The sequence below is a fragment of the Bufo bufo genome, chromosome 4 (genome assembly GCF_905171765.1).
Source record: "Bufo bufo chromosome 4, aBufBuf1.1, whole genome shotgun sequence".
Taxonomy (NCBI): domain Eukaryota; kingdom Metazoa; phylum Chordata; class Amphibia; order Anura; family Bufonidae; genus Bufo; species Bufo bufo.
In genome coordinates, this window is record NC_053392.1 from 180,506,648 (window position 1) to 180,531,252 (window position 24,605).

A 24,605-nucleotide genomic window follows, 5' to 3' on the forward strand; every position below is an offset into this window, starting at 1 on the left:
GGTTTTCTCCTCTCTGCTTCTGGTTTTCGCATGGATCCGGAGAAGGTCCGTGCTGTACTTCAGTGGGAGCTTCCTGAGAATCAGAAGGCATTGATGCGCTTTCTGGGTTTTGCGAACTATTACAGAAAGTTCATTTTGAATTATTCCTCTGTTGTCAAACCCCTCACTGACATGACAAAAAAGGGGGCGGATTTTTCCTCTTGGTCAGAGGAGGCGCTTGCAGCCTTTTCTAAGATTAAAGAGAGTTTTGCGTCTGCTCCCGTCTTGGTGCATCCCGATGTTTCCTTACCTTTTATTGTTGAGGTGGATGCTTCCGAGGTGGGTGTGGGTGCGGTTTTGTCCCAGGGCCCTTCTCCTGCCAAATGGCGACCCTGTGCCTTTTTCTCTAAAAAACTTTCCCAGGCAGAGAGAAACTATGATGTGGGAGATAGGGAGTTGTTGGCCATCAAGTTGGCTTTTGAGGAATGGCGCCATTGGTTGGAGGGGGCCAGGCACCCTATCACCGTTTTTACCGACCATAAGAATCTGGCATACTTGGAGTCGGCCAGGCGTATGAATCCGAGACAGGCCAGATGGTCTCTGTTCTTCTCCAGATTCAATTTTGTTGTTACATTCCGACCTGGGATAAAAAATGTGAAGGCTGATGCTCTCTCTCGCTGTTTTCCGGGAGGAGGAAACTCCGAGGACCCGGGTCCCATTTTGGCGGAGGGGGTAGTTGTTTCTGCTCTATATTCCGATTTGGAGGCCGAGGTCCAGGCTGCCCAGACTGAGGCACCTGCCCGTTGTTCTTCTGGGAAGTTGTTCGTGCCTCCTGAGCTACGTCACAAACTCTTTAAGGAGCATCATGATACGGTTCTTGCTGGTCACCCCGGGAGTAGAGCCACGGTAGATCTCATTGCTCGGAGATTTTGGTGGCCGGCTCTTCGTAAGTCGGTGGAGGGTTTTGTGGCTGCTTGTGAGACGTGCGCTCGCGCTAAGGTCCCTCGTTCACGACCTTCAGGTTCCCTTCTCCCGTTACCCATACCTTCCCGTCCTTGGACACACCTGTCCATGGACTTTATCACGGATCTTCCTCGTTCCTCGGGGAAGTCGGTGATCCTGGTGGTGGTGGACCGTTTTAGCAAGATGGCTCATTTCGTACCTTTCCCTGGTTTACCCAATGCTAAAACGTTGGCACAAGCTTTTGTCGACCATATTGTTAAATTGCACGGCATTCCCTCTGATATTGTTTCCGATAGAGGCATGCAGTTTGTGTCCAGGTTCTGGAAGGCTTTCTGTTCTTGCCTGGGGGTTCGGCTGTCCTTCTCTTCTGCTTTTCACCCACAGTCGAATGGTCAGACTGAGCGCCTCAATCAGAATCTGGAGACATATTTGCGCTGTTTTGTGGCAGAGAACCAGGAGGATTGGTGTTCATTTCTCCCTCTTGCTGAGTTTGCTCTGAACAACCGTAGTCAGGAATCTTCTGATAAGTCACCATTCTTTGGTGCATATGGGTTCCATCCGCAGTTTGGGACATTCTCGGGAGGGGCTCTTTCTGGTTTACCTGAGGAGGAGAGATTTTCCTCGTCTTTGTCTACCATTTGGCAAAAGATTCAGAGTAATCTTAAAAAGATGAGTGAGAGGTATAGGCGTGTGGCTGATAAGAGACGTGTGCCTGGTCCGGACCTGAATGTGGGTGATCTGGTGTGGTTGTCTACAAGAAACATTAAACTGAAGGTTCCCTCCTGGAAATTGGGTCCCAAGTTTATTGGGCCTTATAAAATCTTGTCAGTCATCAATCCTGTTGCCTTCCGTCTTGATCTTCCACGGGTTTGGAAGATACATAATGTATTTCACAGATCTCTCTTAAAACCATATGTCCAGCCCACGGTACCCTCCTCTTTGCCTCCTCCTCCGATTTTGGTTGATGGCAATCTGGAGTTTGAGGTTTCCAGAATTGTGGACTCTCGCATTGTCCGCGGTTCTCTTCAGTACCTCGTTCATTGGAAGGGTTATGGTCCTGAGGAGAGGATGTGGGTTCCGGTGTCGGACATTAAAGCCACTCGCCTCATCAGGGCATTTCATAGGACTCATCCTGAGAAGGTGGGTCCTGGGTGTCCGGAGTCCACCCGTAGAGGGGGGGGGGTACTGTCACTACCAGAGCTTTGGGACGTTCTCACAGCTCTGTTTCTCCACCCCTGTGATGATGTCACTACTAGAGCTGGGAGGAGTTCTCACTGCTCTGTTTACTTTTGGTTTCCTTCCTCCCAGCTGTTCCTCATGCGTTTGATTTCCCTCTCTTTATATCACCCCTCCTCCTATTGTAGGGCGTGGATTATAGTTCTCATTTCAGTTGTAGCTCTTGCTTTAGTATCTTCACTTGTAGCTATCAGTTCACTGGACCTGTGTTCTGCTGCAGCAAGCACTCCGGATATTGCCAGCTGTCCTTGGATCCGTCTTCTCTGCGGCTGCAACACCTTCAGCTAAGTGTACAGACATTGTTGTGTACCTGATTATTTTCTGACTGGATCTGAGGTGGCCACGGTTCCCTCCATATACTGAGTAGGGCACCGGTGGCCGTGCCCCTTCCACTATTGTAGGGGTTACAGTGGTCATCAGTCTTAGGCACGTGGGCATGCCTCGTTCCGCTATTTGGATCCGGGCATGTGCTTTAGCAGCATAGGGAGAGCTTTGAGGGTCGGACAGGGGTCACCCTTTATCCTCCCTAGTTTGGGTCCGGTCAGTAGCTCTTTTACTGTGTATACTATTGTTGCTCACATACAGCCGTGACATATCTGCTGCTCTGTCTCTCCCTCTGAACTCCCCTCCTCTTCCTCTCTTGTAGGCACCCACATGACATCCATCGAAACGTCATCATCGTCACCTTCACCACCACTTACATTAGAGTTCTCGGAGTAGGCAGCAACAGCGGGGACCTCCGTCCTCGGGCTGATCTGTGTACTGTCGTCAGACCGCTGGGTGGCGGCCATTGCTACCTCCTCTTCCTGATCCGATGCCAAGAATGGCTGCGCATCGGTAAGGTCTGGGAATGGATGGGAAAATAATTCCTCTCGCTCGAGTGGAGGGGCTATGGTGGTGTGGTGGTGTCTTTGGGGGTGCACACAGCAGAGAGTGAGGATGGTGCAGGTATAGAGGATGAGGAGGTTGCAGAAGTGGGAGGCTGAGTGAGCCACTCAACCAACTCTGGTGCGTCCTTTGACGTAATCGCACGCACCTTCTCCAACTTCCCACTTAGGCTCCGACCTGGTGCACCTGCCCGACCCCTTCCATCCCTGCGCAATGTCCTGCCTCTTTCTTTGCCTGTCATTTTCAAAATGACCCCGTGACAAAGTCCCTATAGAAGAGCAGTATTTGTGGAAGCAGGTATATTGCAGGACTCAATCAATATTTCCTGGAAGCCGGTATATCAATCCCCTCTATCAGTATTTTGTGGAAACAGGTATATAGAACCCCTTATTGAGTATTTGCTGGAAGCTGATATATTAAACCCCTTAATCAATATTTGGTGGAAGCTGGTGTATCGCAGGCCTCAATCAATATTTGGCGGAAGCCTGTATATCAATCCCCTCTATCAGTATGTTGTGTAAACAGGTATACAGAACCCCTTAATGAGTATTTGCTGGAAGCCGTTGTATCAAATCCCTTAATCAATTTCTGGTGGAAGCCGGTGTATCGCAGGCCTCAATCAATATTTTGTGGAAGCTGGTGTATCAAACCCTTAAATCAATATTTTGTGGGCAACAGGTATATAGAACCCCTTAATGAGTATTTGCCGGAAGCTGGTATAGCAAACCCCTTAATCAGTATTTTGTGGAAGCAGGCATATCGCACCCCTTAATCAATTTTTTGGGGGGCAACAGGTATATCACACCAGTTGCAATTAGTTATTCCAATAGTATTTGTCCCTCTATCTAGCTGCAGTATCTCAGCAGAACCGCACACAACTGCTTCCCAATACAAATGCACTATAATATACTTTCTATGTTAGAAGGTATATTATAGGTATATCACACCCCTCAATCAGTTTTTTTTTTGGAGGGCAACAGGTATATCACACCAGTTGCAATTAGTTATTCCAATAGCGTTTGTCCCTCTATCTAGCTGCGGTATTTCAGCAGAACCGCACACAACTACTGCACAATACAAATGCACTATAATATACTTTCTATGTTAGAAGGTATATTATAGGTATATCACACCCCTCAATCAGTTTTTTTTTTGGGGGGGCAACATGTATATCACACCAGTTGCAATTAGTTATTTCAGTAGCGTTTGTCCCTCTATCTAGCTGCGGTATCTCAGCATAATCGTACACAACTGCTGCACAATACAAATGCACTATAATATACTTTCCATGTTAGAAGGTATATTATAGGTATATCACACCCCTCAATCAGTTTTTTTTTGGGGGGGGGCAACAGGTATATCACACCAGTTGCAATTATTTATTCCAATAGCGTTTGTCCCTCTAGCTGCGGTATCTCAGCAAAACCGCACACAACTGCTGCACAATACAAATGCACTATAATATACTTCCTATGTTAGAAAGTATAAGTATTTCACACCCCTCAGTATGTCACACCTATCGATAGCACACCTATACCAGTCCTTAAAAGGACTTTTGTGGCCCTATTAGCTAGCGTCTGTCCCTAACAGTCTGTCCCTGCTCCACATAGCAACCTCTCCCTACACTGGCAAAAAACAGAGTGTAAAATGTCTTCCAGATCGGGTTTATTTATAAGGTAGGGGGTGTGTCCATGTGCTGAAACGTCTCAATTGGCTGTCCTGTCCCACCTGATGGATGTGTCATCGGTCAAAGTTCGGTACAATGCAAAAGAATATGGCACCAGCGGACATCGCCATATGTTCACTTGTTCAGCGAGCAAAGTTCGCCGCGAAATGACCGCCGGGTGAACCGCAAGGCCATCTCTAATCCAGACTAGTGTATTTCTTTTTCAGGAATTACTTTTGATTGCCTATACAGACCTTTTAACCTACTGATTAATTGGCTGACTAATAGGACAATTACTTTTCCACTCAGGGTCAGTTACTGTTGGATAACTTTGTTGCTTCAATAAATGATGAAAACAGAGTGCACATATGAGTTTTTTGTCTTATGTTATGCAAAATATCTTAATTAAAGGGGTTTTATATTCATCTGTAGGAAACTGCTTCCATGGTGGTTAATGGGTAGGCATCTCCATCTCTAAGTAGTTCCATCCTGTCCTGCATATGTACTGTAGATTAAATGAGCTGGAGGGATTGCTGTTCAGCACCAAGCAGGAAAAAATAGAACAACAGTGCATGCATGTCTATTCGCTGCCTGCAGTATGAAGTGAACGCAGCTACTGGGACTCAACACACAATTAGGGGAGCGCTATCACTGCCACCAATGTAAGTTTTATCCGGACATACAGTACAGACCAAAAGTTTGGACACACCTTCTCATTCAAAGAGTTTTCTTTATTTTCATGACTATGAAGGCATCTAAACTATGAATTAACACATGTGGAATTATATACATAACAAACAAGTGTGAAACAACTGAAAATATGTCATATTCTAGGTTCTTCAAAGTAGCCACTGTGACGGTATGCTAGGCGAGGTGGTGGATGATAGGTATGTTTCACCTCGCATGCGCTCTGTTGTGAGGGACTGAACCGGAATCCGGCCCGGGTTTTTCCAGCCTCTAAGGCAGGCTTGGTTCCGGTCCAGAGATTGTGGTTCACTAGAGTTCACCTCCAGGTGGACTTTAAATAAACAGGAAGAGAGCACAACAGGTCTCTCATGTGCTGAGTCTCAGGATTGTAACCTGTGTGGCTGAAGGGAGAGCTATGTTTGGATGCAAGAGAAACAAAAGGTTTGCTTTACCATTTGTGTTGGCGGTGTCGGGGAGCAGCCCCACACCGTATAGTCAGGACATAACTGTATAGCTTAGCGCCAGACGGCAAGGATTTACTTTCTGTTTTGTTTGTTTTCTGCTGTGCAAACCTTTTGGGCTAAATAAACCTGGCAACCAGCCAGACTTTCAAAGAAACTGCCTGCATACGGACTGTCTGTTTTCAGAAAAGGTGATCCCCACCAGAAAATCTAATTTTCTGAAAATGGAGGAAATGTTAAAGGCCCTGCTACAGGCCAATGCAGCTCAGCGGGAATCCAACCGCCAAGTCGCAGAGGCCGCTGCAGCACAACAGGCGGCCCAACAGGAGATGAACCGGCAGTTCGCAGAGGCTCTTGTGGAACTGAAAAAAGGGTTCGCACCTCCTGCGCCAGGGGAACCAAAATTGGTACGTGCCTCATACCACCTACTGATGATGCTGAGGCCTACCTTGCGACTTTTGAGAGAGTTGCTGTCCGCGAGGAGTGACCAAAAGAACAGTGGGCGGGTCTAGTGGCCCCGTTTTTGACCGGGGAACCTCAAAAGGCGTACTTTGATCTTGAACCGGATAAGGCCCAGGACTATGAGACACTGAAGACGGAGATACTTGCACGCTTGGGTGTCACCATGGCAGTCCGAGCCCAGCGTGTGCATCAGTGGACTTACTCCAGCGGCAAGCCACCCCGTTCTCAAATGTTTGACCTGATCCATCTCACCCGGAAGTGGTTGCAGCCAGAGACCTTGACCGGCCCTCAGATCGTGGAGCGTGTAGTAATGGACCGGTACCTGCGTGCGCTCCCTGCGACACTGAAGAAGTGGGTCGGACAGGGGGACCCCAACACTGCAACCCAGTTGGTGGACCTAGTGGAGAGGTACCTTGCTTCTGAGGACTTGCTGAATCCGTCTATGCCCCACCGTGGAGCGTCTTGGGACGCAAGATCACCCCCAGGATCTGGTAAGACTGTTCCAGGGTTCAAAAGCAGGGGTAATGTTAAGACTGATTTTGCAGCTAATGAGACTGTGGGTCCTAGACCTGGAGACTGGCCAAAGAAGCCAGGAAGGTCTTTGGGACCCTTAAAAGGACTGGGGGTAGAGCACGTACAGTGTTATTGGTGCCATGCATTTGGGCATATTGCTGCAAACTGTCCGTTAAGCGATGAGCCTATGCAGTGTGACTATGCTTACAGGAAAAGACACATTTCTCTTTTTGCACAGGTCGCGTGTGCTGCAGCATGTTCGAGTCGCAATGAGAGACAAATGTGTGCTATCTCTGTGGATGGAAAACCACTCACAGCCCTGCTAGACTCGGGTAGTGTGGTGACACTAATCAGGAAGGATTGTGTAAACCCCTCCAAACTACACCCCACTACTATCGGGGTAATTTGCATTCATGGGGACACACGAGACTACCAGACAGCAGTGGTTGAGGTTAATACCCCTTGGGGCAGTGTGACACTTTCAGTCGGGGTGGTGCCGTCACTGCTTCACGAAGCGTTAGTGGGGGGAGATTTTCCCCATTTTTGGAGCTTATGGGAAGGCAAGGGGAGACTGGTAGATAGAGCTCCCCCTGCTGGGGAGGCACGGGAGCTATCGCCAGATCCTTTTTTCCAAAGGGAAGGGGACGTTGTTGAGGAAGCGGGAGATCCTCTTCCTTTCCCTGTCTTGGCTGGGGAGCCGGAGGACCGGGAAGCTAGCCCTCAGTTCGAGGGTAATGAACAGGAGAATGTCTCTGACCCTGACAGTGAGAGTAGTCCAAATGTTATGCCAGATTTAGAAGTCAGGAGAGAGGATTTCTGTACCGAACAACTGCGAGATGTCACCCTCATTAGAGCTAGGGAAAATGTTAAGATGGTGGATGGGGAACCGGTGATCCCTAACTGGGGGGTGTCCTTCCCCTACATGGCCCTCAACAACAATTTACTGTATCAGGTGATAAAATGTGGAGAAGACGAGGTCGAACAGCTACTGGTTCCCAAACCCTTCCGCAGGGTCGTACTAGACCTGGCACATAGTCACGTGATGGGGGGACATCTCGCCGTTGAAAAGACCAGAGAGAGAATCGCCCGGCGATTTTTCTGGCCTGGGTTGCATGCAGATGTCAGGCAGTACTGTGAGTCGTGCCCCGAGTGCCAATTGTCAGCACCGGCGCCCCACTTTCGCAGTCCTCTGGTTGCTCTACCAATAATTGAAGTCCCTTTTGAATGGATTGGCATGGACCTGGTGGGGCCAGTGGTGAAGTCTGCCCGGGGTCACCAGCATATTCTGGTAATCCTGGACTACGCGACACGCTACCCTGAGGCCATCCCCTTGCGTAACACCTCCGCTAAGACTATCGCCAAGGAATTAGTCCAGGTGTTTAGTCGAGTGGGGATCCCAAAGGAGATCTTAACTGATCAAGGCACCCCATTTATGTCCAGGGTCACCAAGGAACTGTGTAAAGTATGCTGAAAAAGGTGGTTGACAGAGATGGGAAAAATTGGAATTTTTTTGCTACCATATCTCATGTTTGCCATACGCGAGGTTCCGCAGGGGTCCACAGGGTATTCCCCCTTTGAGCTCTTGTACGGTAGACATCCCAGGGGGCTGCTAGATGTCGCCAAAGAGACGTGGGAAGGAGAGGCCACCCCGTATCGAAGCATCATAGAGCATGTTTCCTTGATGCAGGATCGAATCGCAGCTGTCTTGCCCCTGGTTCGTGAACATATGGAGCGAGCTCAGGAGGCCCAGAGGAGGGTCTATAATCGGGGTGCCAAGGTCCGTACTTTCAGCCCTGGGGACCGAGTGATGGTACTGGTTCCCACGGTTGAAAGCAAGTTCCTGGCTAAGTGGCAGGGTCCCTTTGAGGTGGTTGAAAAAGTAGGAGAGGTCAACTACAAAGTCTACCAACCCGGGAAACGGAAGCCACAACAGATTTATCATGTAAATCTCTTAAAACCCTGGAAGGACAGAGAGACTTTATTGGCCACATCTCCAGCCGCAACAGTCCGGCGACCGGTGATCCCTGATGTCCCCATAACGGAATCCCTATCCCTGGTGCAACAAAGTGACGTTAGGGCGTTTTTGTACAAAAATAGAGACTTTTTCTCCCCCTTACCCGGACGAACCAACGTGATTCAGCATGACATAGTGACAGAACCTGGGGTTCGCGTAAATGTAAAGGCATATAGAATACCGGAGGCCAGGCGAGAGGCAGTCGCAAAGGAAATAAAAATTATGCTAGAATTGGACGTGATAGAAGAGTCCCACAGTGATTGGTCGAGCCCCATAGTGCTGGTTCCAAAACCCGATGGCACTGTTAGGTTTTGTAACGACTTTAGGAAACTCAACAGTGTCTCCAAGTTTGATGCCTACCCGATGCCTCGGGTCGACGAACTCGTGGACAGGTTGGGACAAGCCTGCTACATAACGACCCTAGACCTGACGAAAGGCTACTGGCAGATACCCCTAACTGATTCGGCCAAGGAGAAAACGGCCTTTTCCACTCCTGAAGGCTCGTTTCAGTATAAGCGGATGCCTTTTGGTCTGCATGGAGCTCCTGCATCATTCCAACGAATGATGGATAAAACTTTGAGCCCACATCGCCCGTATGCAGCTGCTTATTTGGACGATGTGGTCGTCCACAGCCCAGATTGGGAATTGCACCTGCTTCGGGTACAAGCAGTGGTAGATTCCCTTAAGAAAGCAGGTCTCACGGCCAACCCAAAAAAGTGTGCCATAGGCCTGGAGGAAGCCAAATACCTTGGCTACGTTATTGGCCGGGGACTGGTCAAGCCCCAGACCAATAAGGTTGAGGCAATTCAAAAATGGCCCCAACCGATAAACAAAAAACAAGTTCGGGCCTTTATTGGCATTACGTGGTATTACCGGCGGTTTATACCCGACTTTGCCACCATTGCCGCCCCTCTGACTGACCTGACAAAGGGCAGAGGGTCGGCCATGGTTAAATGGAATCCCGAAGCCGAGGAGGCCTTCCAGAAGTTAAAGCGGGCCCTTTGTGTACTACCGGTGTTGGTAACCCCGGACTTCTCAAAGGAGTTTGTGGTACAGACGGACGCCTCTGAGGTGGGCCTAGGGGCTGTCCTATCCCAAACCAGAGATGGTGAGGAGCACCCAGTGGTATACCTGAGCCGAAAGCTGAACAAGCATGAAAAGAACTATGCCATTGTCGAGAAGGAATGTCTCGCTATTAAATGGGCCCTAGACTCGCTGAAATATTACTTACTGGGAAGGTCGTTTAAGCTCGTCACCGACCATGCACCCCTAAAGTGGATGTGTGACAACAGGGAAAAAAATAGCCGCGTGACAAGGTGGTTTCTGGCCTTACAGCCCTTTAAATTTTCAGTAGAGCATAGGCCGGGCAAGCTCCAAAACAATGCGGATGCCCTCTCCCGCATGCATTGTATGCTGGGGACAGTTGCTCAGCCGCGGGGGTTCCGGTCCAGAGATTGTGGTTCACTAGAGTTCACCTCCAGGTGGACTTTAAATAAACAGGAAGAGAGCACAACAGGTCTCTCATGTGCTGAATCTCAGGATTGTAACCTGTGTGGCTGAAGGGAGAGCTATGTTTGGATGCAAGAGAAACAAAAGGTTTGCTTTACCATTTGTGTTGGCGGTGTCGGGGAGCAGCCCCACACCGTATAGTCAGGACATAACTGTATAGCTTAGCGCCAGACGGCAAGGATTTACTTTCTGTTTTGTTTGTTTTCTGCTGTTCAAACCTTTTGGGCTAAATAAACCTGGCAACCAGCCAGACTTTCAAAGAAACTGCCTGCATACGGACTGTCTGTTTTCAGAAAAGGTGATCCCCACCAGCTAATCTCCCACACCACCTTTTGCTTTGATTACTGCTTTGCACACTCTTGGCATTTTCTTGATGAGCTTCAAGAGGTAGTCCCCTGAAATGGTCTTCCAACAGTCTTGAAGGAGTTCCCAGAGATGCTTAGCACTTGTTGGCCCTTTTGCCTTCACACTGCAGTCCAGCTCACCCCAAACCATCTCGATTGGGTTCAGGTCCGGTGACTGTGGAGGCCAGGTCATCTGGCGCAGCACCCCATCACTCTCCTTCATGGTCAAATAGCCCTTACTTTCAAAGTTTTCCCAATTTTTCGGCTGACTGACTGACCTTAATTTCTTAAAGTAATGATGGCCACTCGTTTTTCTTTACTTAGCTGCTTTTTTCTTGCCATAATACAAATTCTAACAGTCTATTCAGTAGGACTGAACGCAACTGATGGTCCCAACCCCATTTATAAGGCAAGAAATCCCACTTATTAATCCTGACAGGGCACACCTGTGAAGTGAAAACCATTTCAGGGGACTACCTCTTGAAGCTCATAAAGAAAATGCCAAGAGTGTGCAAAGCAGTAATCAAAGCAAAAGGTGGCTACTTTGAAGAACCTAGAATATGACATATTTTCAGTTGTTTCACACTTGTTTGTTATGAATATAATTCCACATGTGTTAATTCATAGTTTTGATGCCTTCAGTGTGAATCTACAATTTTCATAGTCATGAAAATAAAGAAAACTCTTTGAATGAGAAGGTGTGTCCAAACTTTTGGTCTGTACTGTATATATATATATATATATATATATATATATATGGTTATGTATTTATATTGCAAACTGACTCATTAGGACATATTCTTTCCATTTATACATAATGAGGAACATTTATCAAATCTGCTACTGCAGTTTTGTGTTGTAAAAAGGTCACAAGTTGGTCGGGATTACAGTTTAGAACATTTTTTGTCTCATCTATGAAATTTTACTTTTTAAAATCCAGCCCAAAAACATATCTCTAAATGCTGTTAGCAACAGCTAGGACACTAAGGCCCTATAATCCTGTTCAGGAAGTAAAATAAAAAATCTACAATGAGAAAATTCAGGAAGGACCTAATATTTTTGCACAGAACTGTATTCATTGGCACATCCATCTGTATGTTGCATCAGAACCAAATTACATCTGCAGTCTAGATTTTGGTATGTATGTGCATATCATGAGCATCTGCATACCATATCTAATCTGGAAGATGATTATCTAAACATACTAAGTGGCAAATAGCATATACAGTACATCTTCATGGAAAAAAGAAAGAGACATCAAGATCAATACATTTTTGTAAGAAATATATAGAAATCTTTGCAAGAGGTAGGCAAAATATATATAATGAACAGCAGTAGAATTCTACAAAGTACCACGTCAGAAAACAAATCAACAGATCTAATCAAGTTAATGAATAACAGATTGTCTAATGGTAAATATGCGGTCAGAGTCGAGGGCTCGAGTCTGCTCAACACTGTGTATAGGAAGAAGGGTGTCATTTAGTAGCTGGGGGGCAGAGAGAGTCAGAGGGTCACGAATATTGGGACTCCCGACCTCTAGCAGTATATTGAGCACACTACAGCGCTTGGCTCACACTAGAGCTGCTCATTACTATGACAATACAAGTCAAGTTAGTGACCTAACATTTTTATCAGGGTCCCTGTCACCGGCTTATACTGACCTAGATAGATAGAGTAGCATAAAATTGTTGAAAGGTTCCCTATAAACACTGAGTCTGCAGTGATAGTTGTCTTTCATCTGATTGCTATCTAATGTGTGCAGCCAGCCTTAGGTATTGAAGGGAATCTGTCCCCTCAGCTCGCTATGAAACCATCTTACATGCCAGATGTGCACTTCTCAATACATTCTAATGGTTTGATCCTATTTCCATCATTGGCCTTATTGTAGAGAAATTAGGCTTTTTATTTTATGCTAATGAGCCTCTGGGTGCAACGAGAGTGGTGACGTTGCACCTCATGGTACCTTGACCCTTTTCCTTCCCGGCTGCGCCCCCACCACTTTGACCAACAGGACCTGGCCCTTTATTGCTTGTTCGCTTCACTGTTTGGCACAGGTACAGTACAGAAGATCGCCAGCCAATGGACGCTGTACTGTGCTTGTGCAGAACAACAAATCGAACGCAAAATCACAAGGCTTCAGGGCCAGGCATCAGTATGACTTCGGTGCCTGACCCTGTCAGTCAAAGTGGTGGGGGTACGTCCGGGAAGGAAAAGGAATAGAGCCTGTGAGGTGCAACGGCACCGCCCTCGTTGCACCCAAGGGCTAATTAGCATTAAATAAAAAGCCCAATTTCTCCACAATGGGGCCACTGATAGGAAAGAGGACAAACACCTTTAGAATGTATGAAGTCAGCTGAATGCAACAAGACAGATTTGTACATAGGATTACACTCATATCTAATTGGTAATGAAAAACAATTGCTCCACATGTACTATGTATGGCTATTTTGCCTTACTATATGTTATGTTGTAAACAGACATGTTCTACTTGATATTGGAAGTTAATGGATATAAGCACTTTGGCTTCATAATCTTCGAAATCTAAATGCAATTGTTTCAATAATGTTTGGCTTGTATAAAAAATATTTACAGTAGTGGAATAAGAAACCTCAAAGTTAGCTTACAGGAGTATTCCAGTTAAAAAGTATATTTTCGAGAGGTGGGGTTCTGACTACTAGAAACTGTCTGAAACGCTCAACTCCTGTTCTTGTAACGTATGGAAGCCCCAGGGTTAGGTTACTTTCACATTAGCGTTTTTCTTTTCCGGCATAGAGTTCCGTCCTAGGGGCTCTATACCGGAAAAGAACTGATCAGTTTAATCCCTATGCATTCTGAATGGAGAGTAATCTGTTCAGGATGCATCAGAATGTCTTCAGTTCAGTCTTTTTGACTGATTAGGACAGAGATAAAACCGCAGCATGCTACAGTTTTATCTCCGGCCCAAAAAACGGAACACTTGCCTGAATGCCAGAAGGCATTTTTTTGTATTAGTGCCGGATCCAGCATTCAAAATATCAGAATGCCGGATCCATCCCAAAAAATGTGAAAAAAATAAATGCCGAATCCGTTTTTCCGGATGACATTTGTAAGACGGATCATATAATACAATAATACAATAGTGTTAGGTTTAGTAACCAGATGATTAATCTGTTGATACAAATAAAGTAATTTCCCCTTGAACTATAACATCTCATAAAAATGAAGTCTTACCTACAAGCTGGTAGAGTTTCATGATTTAAGTATTCATTCAGAATTTTGGCTATTGCAGTCAGGCTGTTACTCATTCTGTACATGTCTCTGCCTTGAATGCCTAGAATTTCATTAAATATGCTTGTAATGTTCCTAATTTCCATCAGGAGAATGTGATGAAACGAATGCTCCATGTTATTCAATTGATTCACCAAATACGTCAAACATGTTTTTGCCATCATCTGCAAATTAAAAATAATTTATGCAACAAATACATAATAACTGCTACCAGAAACTAAGACAGTTCTACTTTACACCAGGTTGATAAATCCCCCCCCCCCTCTTTGTTTCATTACGTTACTCATTTTGAAGTTTCATGAATCTTATTCTTCTTATGATTGTAACAAAATTACACTTCAAGGGACCATAGATTGGACTACAACTTGTCCCATACAACTTGTGACCCTGTTATTTGTTTTAGATACTGCATGTTTTACCATAATTGACAGTGCTTTAAAGGGGTTGTCCAACAGTTTTTTTTAAAAATCTTCAGGGAAGCAGGCAGGCTAATAAAACAATGGTATGAACTACACGTGACCACTGAGGCCAGTGATTGGCTGAGTGGTCATGTGAACGATGGGTGTGATGTCATCACTTCCGTTCCGATAGACACCAGACCTGCAGCGCTAAAACGGAAGTACCTGGAGAAGGTGATTAATGCTCTTTACTATGTTTTATAAGACCGTATGCTTCTCTGTAGATTTTAAAAACTGTCGCGCAACCCTTTAATACACTAATTGATGGGTATGTTATTACGAATGATTGCTTTGTTATTTCTTTATTGACTAGTCATCATCTCAGTGATGAGCACTGTTTTCTTCAAGGAAATAATGGAAGCCTACAATGTGAAGGCAGGATTAAACCTCCAAACAAATATTTAAAACCCCTATAAAAAGAACGGCTGGAAGCTTTAGACAATAAGGCAGAAGGAACAAATATTGCAGTAACTGTGTTGCGTGCATACAGTAGTTTAGATAATGTGATTACTCCCTCAGAGGTGAATAAACAATAAATTAACAGATGATGTGAGAATCCTTTGACATTTCTGAAAAAGAGTGGGGAAACACTACTCGTCAAACTTATTTAAAGGGGTTTTCCGGCACCCTTATTAAATGTTTGAAAATTGGTAAAACCTACCTAAAGTCCCATGGAGATGTGCACTAAATACTTTTTTTATTCTTTTTTAGCCATCCTCTCATCATTCCAGATGTCATCACCACAAATCCAATTGTTTAAAACCCTAAAAACCTAGGTTCACATGTTTTTGGTGCTGGCAGCTGATTCAACACTGCTTCTCCTGCGAGACTTCCAACCAGCAATGTACATGACATCATATCTCCTGTACATTGCCCAGGCCAGAAGCAAAGCTACAGAACGAGGCCCAAGGCATCAGATGAAGTTAAGAAAACACCATTAGGAGCATCATGTGACTGGCGCAGAGACCATGGAAATGATGGCACTGCCGAACAGTGAGAATATTATAAAAATTGCAAGGTGATTCTTTAAAATTTTCCTAGAGAACCCCTTTAAGGTTGTGGAGCTTTACTGGAGATTGATACTGTCCAAATACATGTGGAAATAAGGCATTATAAGGTACTGATGATCCTCAACCAATGACTTGAGTTGAGAGCCTCTGCTGTGTGTCTTGTCATAGACCATATGCCGTTGTTCTAATATGGAATCCACAACTATAAAAATAGCCTATGGCCAGGATAGAGTCAGGTACAAGGCATACAAGGTTTGGACCTCTGTACTGAATTATGTATTTTTATTGCAATGGGTTACTCTAGTCAAACTTTTCCTAGCCTGAGAACCTGGACAGGAGAGAAAAAAGTAGAGTTTATGTTGGCATGAGGGTCATGGAAATGAGGAAGGAGACGGTCACAACCAAGCACCAAACCCTTCCATTCTAGGTGAGAAGAAAGTTGCAGATATATCAACTACAATCAGAAAAGAGAGCTACTTTATAATTTGTCATGAGACCTTTATTTACACTGCAGCTTTAAAAAAAATTACATATGCAAAGAATAGCAAATCTACCATTATATACGGGGTCTTCGTTTACTAAGCACTATTTATTTAGTTTTTGCAAATCTTCAGGATCCTGGATAATAGCTAAAGTGAACTAATGAAAAGATTATGCAATAGTTGGATGTCTGAAAAGAAACATCTTACGGTTTTACATCCTTTATCAGCACAGAACAAGTCACAGGCTTCAATGAGCTTATTCATTGCTTATCACAGCCGTCTGGTCCTGGCCCAGATACTTTGCAGTAGCATGTAGTCACACACATTGACTCTGCTCTTGGACACTGACCAGTGTTCATGCTTACTATGGCAGTGAATCAATTCACTCTGTGTTCATGGAGTCTAGATAACCAGACCAAATGTAAGTGTATTTTTAGAGGGTGGTGTGGATATATTTACTCTGATTCTTTTCAAAGAGATAATATAATCAAATCAATATTATGCCAAAGTTTTTAGTGCTAAATTCTGATTACAATATTTTAATCTAAGCTGACGAGCTACATGTTTTTTTGTCTGTTTCCACATAAATTCTGATAAATCTGCCACACAGAGGCCAGTTCTGGTCTTTCTGGTAGTTAGTAACAAAGTGTCTCAGATAGAATATCTTCATTTGATTCCTTGGAAGAAGTAGGTGTATAAGGCTATTTTCACAGCAGCATTAGGAGACATTCAGCAGGCTATTCCGGCATATATGCCAGGATTAGGTTGGACAAAAAAACATGGCGTGCAGCAACTTTTCTCCGGCTGAATCCCAGAGTATGTGTAGGGAGTGGCCGAATCTCTGCCTGTTGCCATTATAGTCAATGGGTTCCGGCGGACAGGTGGCACTTTCCGACTATGCTGGATCCGGGGAACTCTGGCAGGCTGTTCTGTCCCGGATCTGCCAGATGCCTCTAATGCTGGTATGAAACAAGCCTTTGCTTATTTCAGCCTACAGAGTTGTACCAAGGCTTTCCTGGGTTTTGTTTTTACAGTGTTTCCTATACCACAAAACTGACCAGTTACTTTCATTCTCAAGGTCAGTACAAATCCAGCAATACCACATATGTATATTTTTTATTGCGTTTTTATACTGAAAAAAAAAAAAACTTTAAAAATTTTATTTTTACTTTTAGTCTCCATACTCCGATAACTTTTTTTATTTTTTATTTATGTGTGTGGAACTGTGTGAACATTTTTTGCAGGGCGATCTGTACTCTTCAGTGATACCATTTTGGGGGCTGTACGGCTTTGATTACTTTTTAGAAAAAAAAATTGTGGGAGGAGAAGCGACCGGAAAATGACGAATCAGCCATTTGGACTTTTTTTCCGTTTTGCCATTTTCCGTATGGGATTACTTTTTTATATATTTTTTTTGTAATATAATGTTTTTTAAAGATTTTACAAGTTCAGGAACACAGTACAATACATTTTAGATTAACTTTTTTAATGGTATTCCATCCCGTTGGGATCACATGTTCAGTATCCAAGGAAGGAAAATCCTTTCTCCAATGATGGAAGATTTTGACAGCTATGTGTTTCTGTTTTTGATCTCTAATGCCCTGGTATAATTCAGAGATTTATTTTTTCCCAGACCCATGTCCCATGTGACTAAATTCTACATTTAACATCACTACCCTAGATCTGAGAAAACTCATTAGCTAAAGGTAAGCTAGCAAGTGTTGGTCAATTAATGTGTGGTACTTTCCTTTAATTTCAGAAAATGAGAGGAACATCTTGTCCTGATCATTCCAAAGATCTCGAACGCGATTTAGCCCCGCTGCTCTCCATACCTTGAAATGCTTGGCCTCTAATCCTGCTCGAAATTCTGGGTGTTCCCAGATGGGCATATACTTCGACAAAACAAAGGAAAGCTTAAATATCTTACGGGATCCCTTCCACGCCGCAATAGTGTCTTTAATTAGTAGGCTCGATCTAAGTACATGAGGGAGGGCTCCATACTTTGTGTGCAATAGGGCGTCTAGCCTCCATGGGTGAACTAATTGTGCTTCTAATAGGGTATTAGAATGATAATTTGTACCGTAGATCCCATCTATACTATGTCTCATGAGGCTAGCCAGGTTATAGCATCGTAAGTTGGGCAAGGATAGGCCCCCCAATATACTTGGTAGTTGAAGTTTGCATAGCGCTATTCTGGGTCTACGATTTACCCAAATAAAAGAGCGGAACATGGACTCTAGAAGGTTGATATCTGAATGCTTCAAGAGAATGGGGACAGTTTGCAAAGGGTATAACAGTTTCGGTAGACACATCATCTTTATAAGTTGTACTCTGCCCTCTAAGGACAAAGGATAATTCATCCAACGTTGTAAATCAGACAGAATTTTTTTGATTATAGGTGGGAAATTCAGTAAATACAAAGACTCAGGTTTTCTCCCGATGTGGATGCCTAGATATTTATTGATCTGGTGGCTATTTGAATCGGGACCTCCAATGGGACACCAGATGGCCTAGCGCCGTTATGCCTTAGGAACAAAATCTCTGACTTAGCAGCGTTCACCTTATAACCAGAGATGTTCCCAAAATCTGATAAGAGCTGAAACAGCGCCTTCAGATCTTTATGAGGATGCTCCAGGAATACTAAAAGATCATCGGCAAAGAGTGCATGTTTAAGTTCAAAATTTCCTATTTTAATGCCCGCAATACTCTTGTCCAGGGTAAGTTTACGTGACATGGGTTCTAGCGCCAAGTTAAAGATGAGAGAAGAGAGTGGGAAGCCTTGCCTGGTGCCCTTCCTCATGCTAAACGGTTCTAATAGAAAACCCAGTGTATGAATTCTCGCATGAGGATCGGCATATAGGGTCTGGACATATTGCCGAAAAGGACCACAAATCCCATAGAGTCCAGAACCGTATCCATCCATCCCCAGTCCACATTGTCAAAAGCTTTTTCCGCATCTATAGGAACTATGGCTGGGGATGGATGCATTTGTGGACGTAATTTAACCTCATCTAATAGTGTCAGAACTTTACATACATTGGTGACCGCCGACCTCCCTTGTATGAAGCCCACTTGCGCTGGCGAGATTAGTTTTGGCATTATAGCTGCTAATCTATCCACTAGAATTTTCAAATCTAAATTGATCAGCGAAATCGGCCGGTACGAGGAAGCCAAAGTTGGATCTTTCCCAGGTTTTGGAAGTATTTTGATATGAGCTGTGTTTGATTGGGATGGGATACCTCTTCCTTGCATATAACCTGTGTAAATTTGGGCTAAAGTTGGCGCTATTTCAAGGGAGAGGATACGAAAGAACTCGCCAGAATAGCCATCAGGGCCAGGAGCCTTGCCTAAGGTCAAGTTTTTAATACTAAATACGACGTCATCTGGGGTAATGGGAGCATTTAGGTAATCTTTATCTTCGGCCGATAGCTTTGGCAACAGGATGTCTTTTAGCCAGTCCTTACCATCGAGTAAGGGCATTCCGGGGGCCTTATAAAGGTCATGATAATACTCTCGTAGAACCGTGTTAACCTCTTTCGGGTGAGTTTTTGCAATTCCCCGATCATCTTTAATAAGCGATATATTTGTTGCTGATCTTTGTCCCCGTGCCAATCTTGTTAGTAATTTACCTGACCTATTTCCATGTCTATATAACTTCGCCTCCCACTTAGATTGAGACATGAATTCCTATTTCTGGAGCCAGGATTCATACTCTCCTTTGGTCGCTCGCCATTGAGTTTGTAATAAAGGAGAGGGGTTATTTTGGAAACTCGTATAAGCTGATCTCAATTTGTCACTCAGTTCAAGTCTAAATGTTTGGAGTGTCACCATTATCTTGTTTATATTCTAGCCACTACCCCTGAGAAGATCTCTCAAGTTTTCATCTGAGATTAAGTTGGAAGGAAATCTCTATAAGAAGTCATCTTCTTTAGGGATGTTTTCTCGCAGGAGGATAGAAACTTGCGCGTGATCAGATATAACCATTTCCTCAATTATTGGATCAAGGATCCTGCCCAACTCCCTATTGTTTATCAATATATAATCTAGGCGTGACCAAGAGGCATGAGCGTAAGAGAAGTGGGTATATTCTCTACCTTCAGGATTAAGGGCACGTCACGGGTCTGTTAACTGAGCACCATATAGCAGGTGGGATAATCTTAGATCTTTTGTGCCAAGTTTCTGTATGTCAGTTCTCCCCCGTTTTCTATCTTCCTCCAGGCTTAGAACAGTGTTCATGTCCCCCCCTATGATTTTGTGGGTGGCAGAATTATTGTTGATCCTGGACCCCAGAGAGTTAAAGAAGTATACTTCATTTTCGTTCTGGCCATAGACGTTGTATATGCTGAGATCTCCCCCTGTTGAAGTGAGGTGCAGGTGAGATATCCTCCCCAGTATATAATGAGAGTGCTGCACCACCCTATAAGAGAGATTGCCCTTCAGCAGAGTAAGGACTCCAGCTTTTTTCCCATTCGCTGCCGATCCAAAGACTTCCCCCACCCACAGACGTTTCATTCTAAAAAAAATCCACGTCCAATAAATGTGTCTCCTGTAGGAGGGCAATATCAGCCTTTAGGCATTTTAAATGCCTTAAAATCATCATTCACTTGTTGGGTGATCTTAGGCCCTTCACATTCCAGGAAATTATTTTCAGTGAGCTAGCCATTAAGGAAGATGGTTAATGGATTGAACCTACATATTGGACTACAAGAATCATGCGGGATAGAGAGAGCTCTGAACATGGCAGCTAAGTGAACTTTAGACCTATCCCCCTCCCACCCCCCCTTAACTCCCCATAAACTATGTTCTCCATGGCAAGCGTAACGTCTTGCAACCCTATGGAGGAGAACCTTTACTCTCAACCTAGATAGTCTGACTTCACTTTTTTCCAGCAAAAGATATAACATCAAACATATCTTGCTCCAAAAGCTACCACAACTACTTTGAAATGTAACTATCAGCCGCCAGCATGACTAGTATTAGCGGGTTAAAATACTGGTAGACTGATATGTAATCCACTCGTATGGATCACTCCTCACCGGAGGAAAATTAAGGGGTAACCTTGGTGAAAATGCGCCAACTCGGCAATTAGCCATCAACATAGCCATGAGTGAGACAAAAAATATAAGGAGCACCCGTAAGCAGCTTATTCCCGCCGGCGGAAATTGGAGGTAGAATCCTACAGGACGACGGCCGGGCAACGAAACCCCGCGTCATCTGCGGAGGAAACCACCCCCAACCTCCCATATAATGCGCCAGTGCCCGAGGTATTAACTCTCTCACGGTGTTAGATGAAAACCATGGGACAAAAGGTCACGAGCGGGCGTGAGAGACTAGACAAGATATTGGCCATTATTCCCACCAGCTGAAGCTGGTCACGTGCACCCCTCACTCTTCCTTCATTATAATAGCGCACCCCAAAGCCACCTGTCAATACAACTAACATTAAGGATTATTTCAAGGACTATGTAGTTAAAACCGCCGCCATTTTGAGGAACAGCGATATTGACCTCTCCCGTAGCATGACATCAGTCCTGAATAGAGAACCACCTGTGTGACGGCAAAATAAAATTGAACAGTCCCGGACACTGTGGTTTAAATGAACATATAGCTGGGCCAAGTGGTGGGCGCCGCGTCCCAAATGTCCCCGTGACGGGCGCGGTCCTGAGTGCACCTCTCGTGCTCGCCCAGATAATGACAAACTAGTCATTAACGAACATTAATACAACCAACATGAAGCACACAAACTTTACCACTTCAGGTAAGTACTGGGAAACTATTTCCCCACCGAAGGAGACCTGCTCACGTGTTCATCCCGCACCATCCGTGTTGACGGCCTGTGGTGTTTCAAGCTGGTCTGCTGAGGTCAGATCATTGGGTATATCTTTCACTATTTGTCCTCGGTGACTCGCTGACGAAAGCCCTTCTGAACAGGTGATCGCAGATAGCGCCTTGAAGCGGTGATGGAGGTCGGTTAGACTACGGTGCGCTTCCTCGGGTGAGTCAAAAGTCGCCGACAAGCCATCTGGATAAAAGATCTTCAAAATGGCGGGGAACAGCAGAGAGAAGCGTATTTGTTTTTTAAATAAGGCCGAGCAGATAGGTGTTAAGGCCCTTCTTTGCCTAGAGACTTCGGCGGAAAAATCCCCCTGCTGTTTATAGGCTCGTAAAATGGCAGATTTGTTGGAGTAATCCAAGTACTTAACGATCACCTGGCGGGGTCTGGAACTACGCTCTGGAGGCCTCCGAGGTCTACCTATGTTGCTGTTGACATCCACCAAGGCTCCTTGTCCCACTCTATGGGCTCTCTCAACCTTACAACGTGCCCCCAAGCCCAGGGCCTCCGGTATTTCAGCTTCACAAATTGTTATTAAATCCTTGGCTGGAATCCATTCTGGGAGACCCACAATGCAGAGATTGCTCCTCCTGGAGCGATTTTCCAGATCGTCGATCTTAGTCCATAATTTGCTTTTCTCTGACAAAGCTTGAGAGAGATGATTTTGGATTGTTGTGTGTTCCGCTTCTACAAACGCCACTCTAGATTCTAACTCAGTCAGGCTGGAATTATGTAGAGCTACTTCCGCCTGTAGTGAAGCATAGTACTGCGAGACAGTGGAAGAAAGTGCCTCCTGCAGATCAGGTAAAATGCGAAATGCCACTTCCAACGCTAGCTGCTTGTAGTTAATCGTCTGCGTTTCTCCGTCTGACGAAGTGGCAGGGCTCCCTGCAACTGGTATCTCCAGTGGAGTTGGTTCTCCAGTTTGTTCTGGTTGCGCCGTCATCTTGGCATGTGTTAGCGCTTTGTCTGCTTTTGCTGGATTCCTCCTCGATCTGCTCCCCATAGAGGTCACAAAGCGGTCCGTAGACCGAAGGATTTGTTCTAGCCAAGAGTGTCCCGACTATTTTCCCAGGCAGGCAGTCAGTATGGCGGGGAGGACTTGCGTTGTGGAGCTTCAGGTACGGAGCAACTAGTTCACGCTGCCTTTCATGCTGGCGCTGGGAACGGAAGTCCTACTTTTTTATATTTTAATAGTACGGGCATTTTTGCACGCTCGGATACCTATGATCTGTATTTTATTTTTATGTTTTGTTTTATATTTGTTTTGGGGAAAGAGCGGTGATTTGAATTTTTATATTTTTTTATTTTATTTTTACACTTTTTTTTATAGTTCCCATAGGGAACTATAAAAGCAATCATTAGATTGTTTTTCTCATAGATTCTAGAGTCTATTTGGATTTTACTGTATTTCTATGGAGCCCTGCTACAGGCAGGGGTTCCATAGAAATTACTAAGCAGCAGCCTCTAGTCACACAGGAGGACATGAGCTGCTGCTAGCATACTCTGGCTCCCCCAATCCCCTACAACTAAAGGTGTTATATAAATCGGAAACACGTCACAGGAGGTGCATTTTTTTGTGCACTATGAGTCTGGCATACCTGGTTATTAGGACTATTTTTAAATAAAGGATTCCATTGTTTTATCTGGAGGCTGGAATTAACTTTTTCTTCAGTTTGCTTTTGCTGGAGTGCCACGCTTTTCCATGCCCTTCTTTTCCGTGTCCCAGACCTCTGCTTTTGCTTAGTGACAAGAAGAACGGAACTTTGGTGCATCAAGGAACAAAACCCCAAATATCTCATTAGCATATAAAAAAAACGGATTTCTCTGCAAAATGCAGCCATGGATTTCGATTGCAAAGGTACTCCTTTTATTGCCTATTCAAGCCTTGCATGCTACTCTGCTTAGTTTAAAGGGGTTGTGCACATTTGGGGTTGTTTTTTTGGCAAGCACCCCACCTCCTGGGCAGACCTGCAAAGGTAAACACAACAAAAGGAAAAATTAAAGGACCCTTAAGACCTAACTTTTAATCTAAATCGGAAAAAACGCCCTATTTTTTCAGGCGAATAGAAAATACACAAAGGCAACGATAAAGCCCAACTACCACTGAGTGTATGGCATCAACTGGAGAAACCCAGTGATGGAATGTGTTGATATCAGGATATAAGAGCAATTAACTAAGGCAATGACAGAAGCAGGAATCAGAGGTCTGGGGTAATAATTAGATACAGGCAAGGATAAGAAAAAGAGACTCTACCTGTACCCGCCCTAACTAAACCTCTGCCCAGGGACAATCCCTGATGGTGGGATCTCCCTGTCCTCGTGCCTGCCCTGTCTGACCATAAGTTAGCCCTAGATAGAGACAATTCCCCTTAAAGGGGAGTAGATAGAAAACATAGTGCAGATAAAAAAACTAAAAACTAACAATGTACCTATCCCGTGATAATAATGGCTTAATATATATATACACTCACCTAAAGAATTATTAGGAACACCTGTTCTATTTCTCATTAATGCAATTAACTAGTCAACCAATCACATGGCAGTTGCTTCAATGCATTTAGGGGTGTGGTCCTGGTCAAGACAATCTCCTGAACTCCAAACTGAATGTCAGAATGGGAAAGAAAGGTGATTTAAGCAATTTTGAGCGTGGCATGGTTGTTGGTGCCAGACGGGCCGGTCTGAGTATTTCACAATCTGGCTCAGTTACTGGGATTTTCACGCACAACCATTTCTAGGGTTTACAAAGAATGGTGTGAAAAGGGAAAAACATCCAGTATGCGGCAGTCCTGTGGGCAAAAATGCCTTGTGGATGCTAGAGGTCAGAGGAGAA

At 44.7% G+C, this 24,605-nt stretch overlaps 1 protein-coding gene across 1 annotated transcript in view; it reads right to left on the reverse strand.

Moving 5' to 3' along the window:
• Positions 1 to 24,605, reverse strand: part of VEPH1 (ventricular zone expressed PH domain containing 1) — a 662,929-nt gene that overhangs the window by 427,938 nt on the left and 210,386 nt on the right. Inside the window, exon 7 of the mRNA XM_040428144.1 lies at positions 13,933 to 14,153. Within this exon, the coding sequence (XP_040284078.1) occupies positions 13,933 to 14,153 (221 nt within the window). The remainder of the gene's footprint in view (positions 1 to 13,932; positions 14,154 to 24,605) is intronic.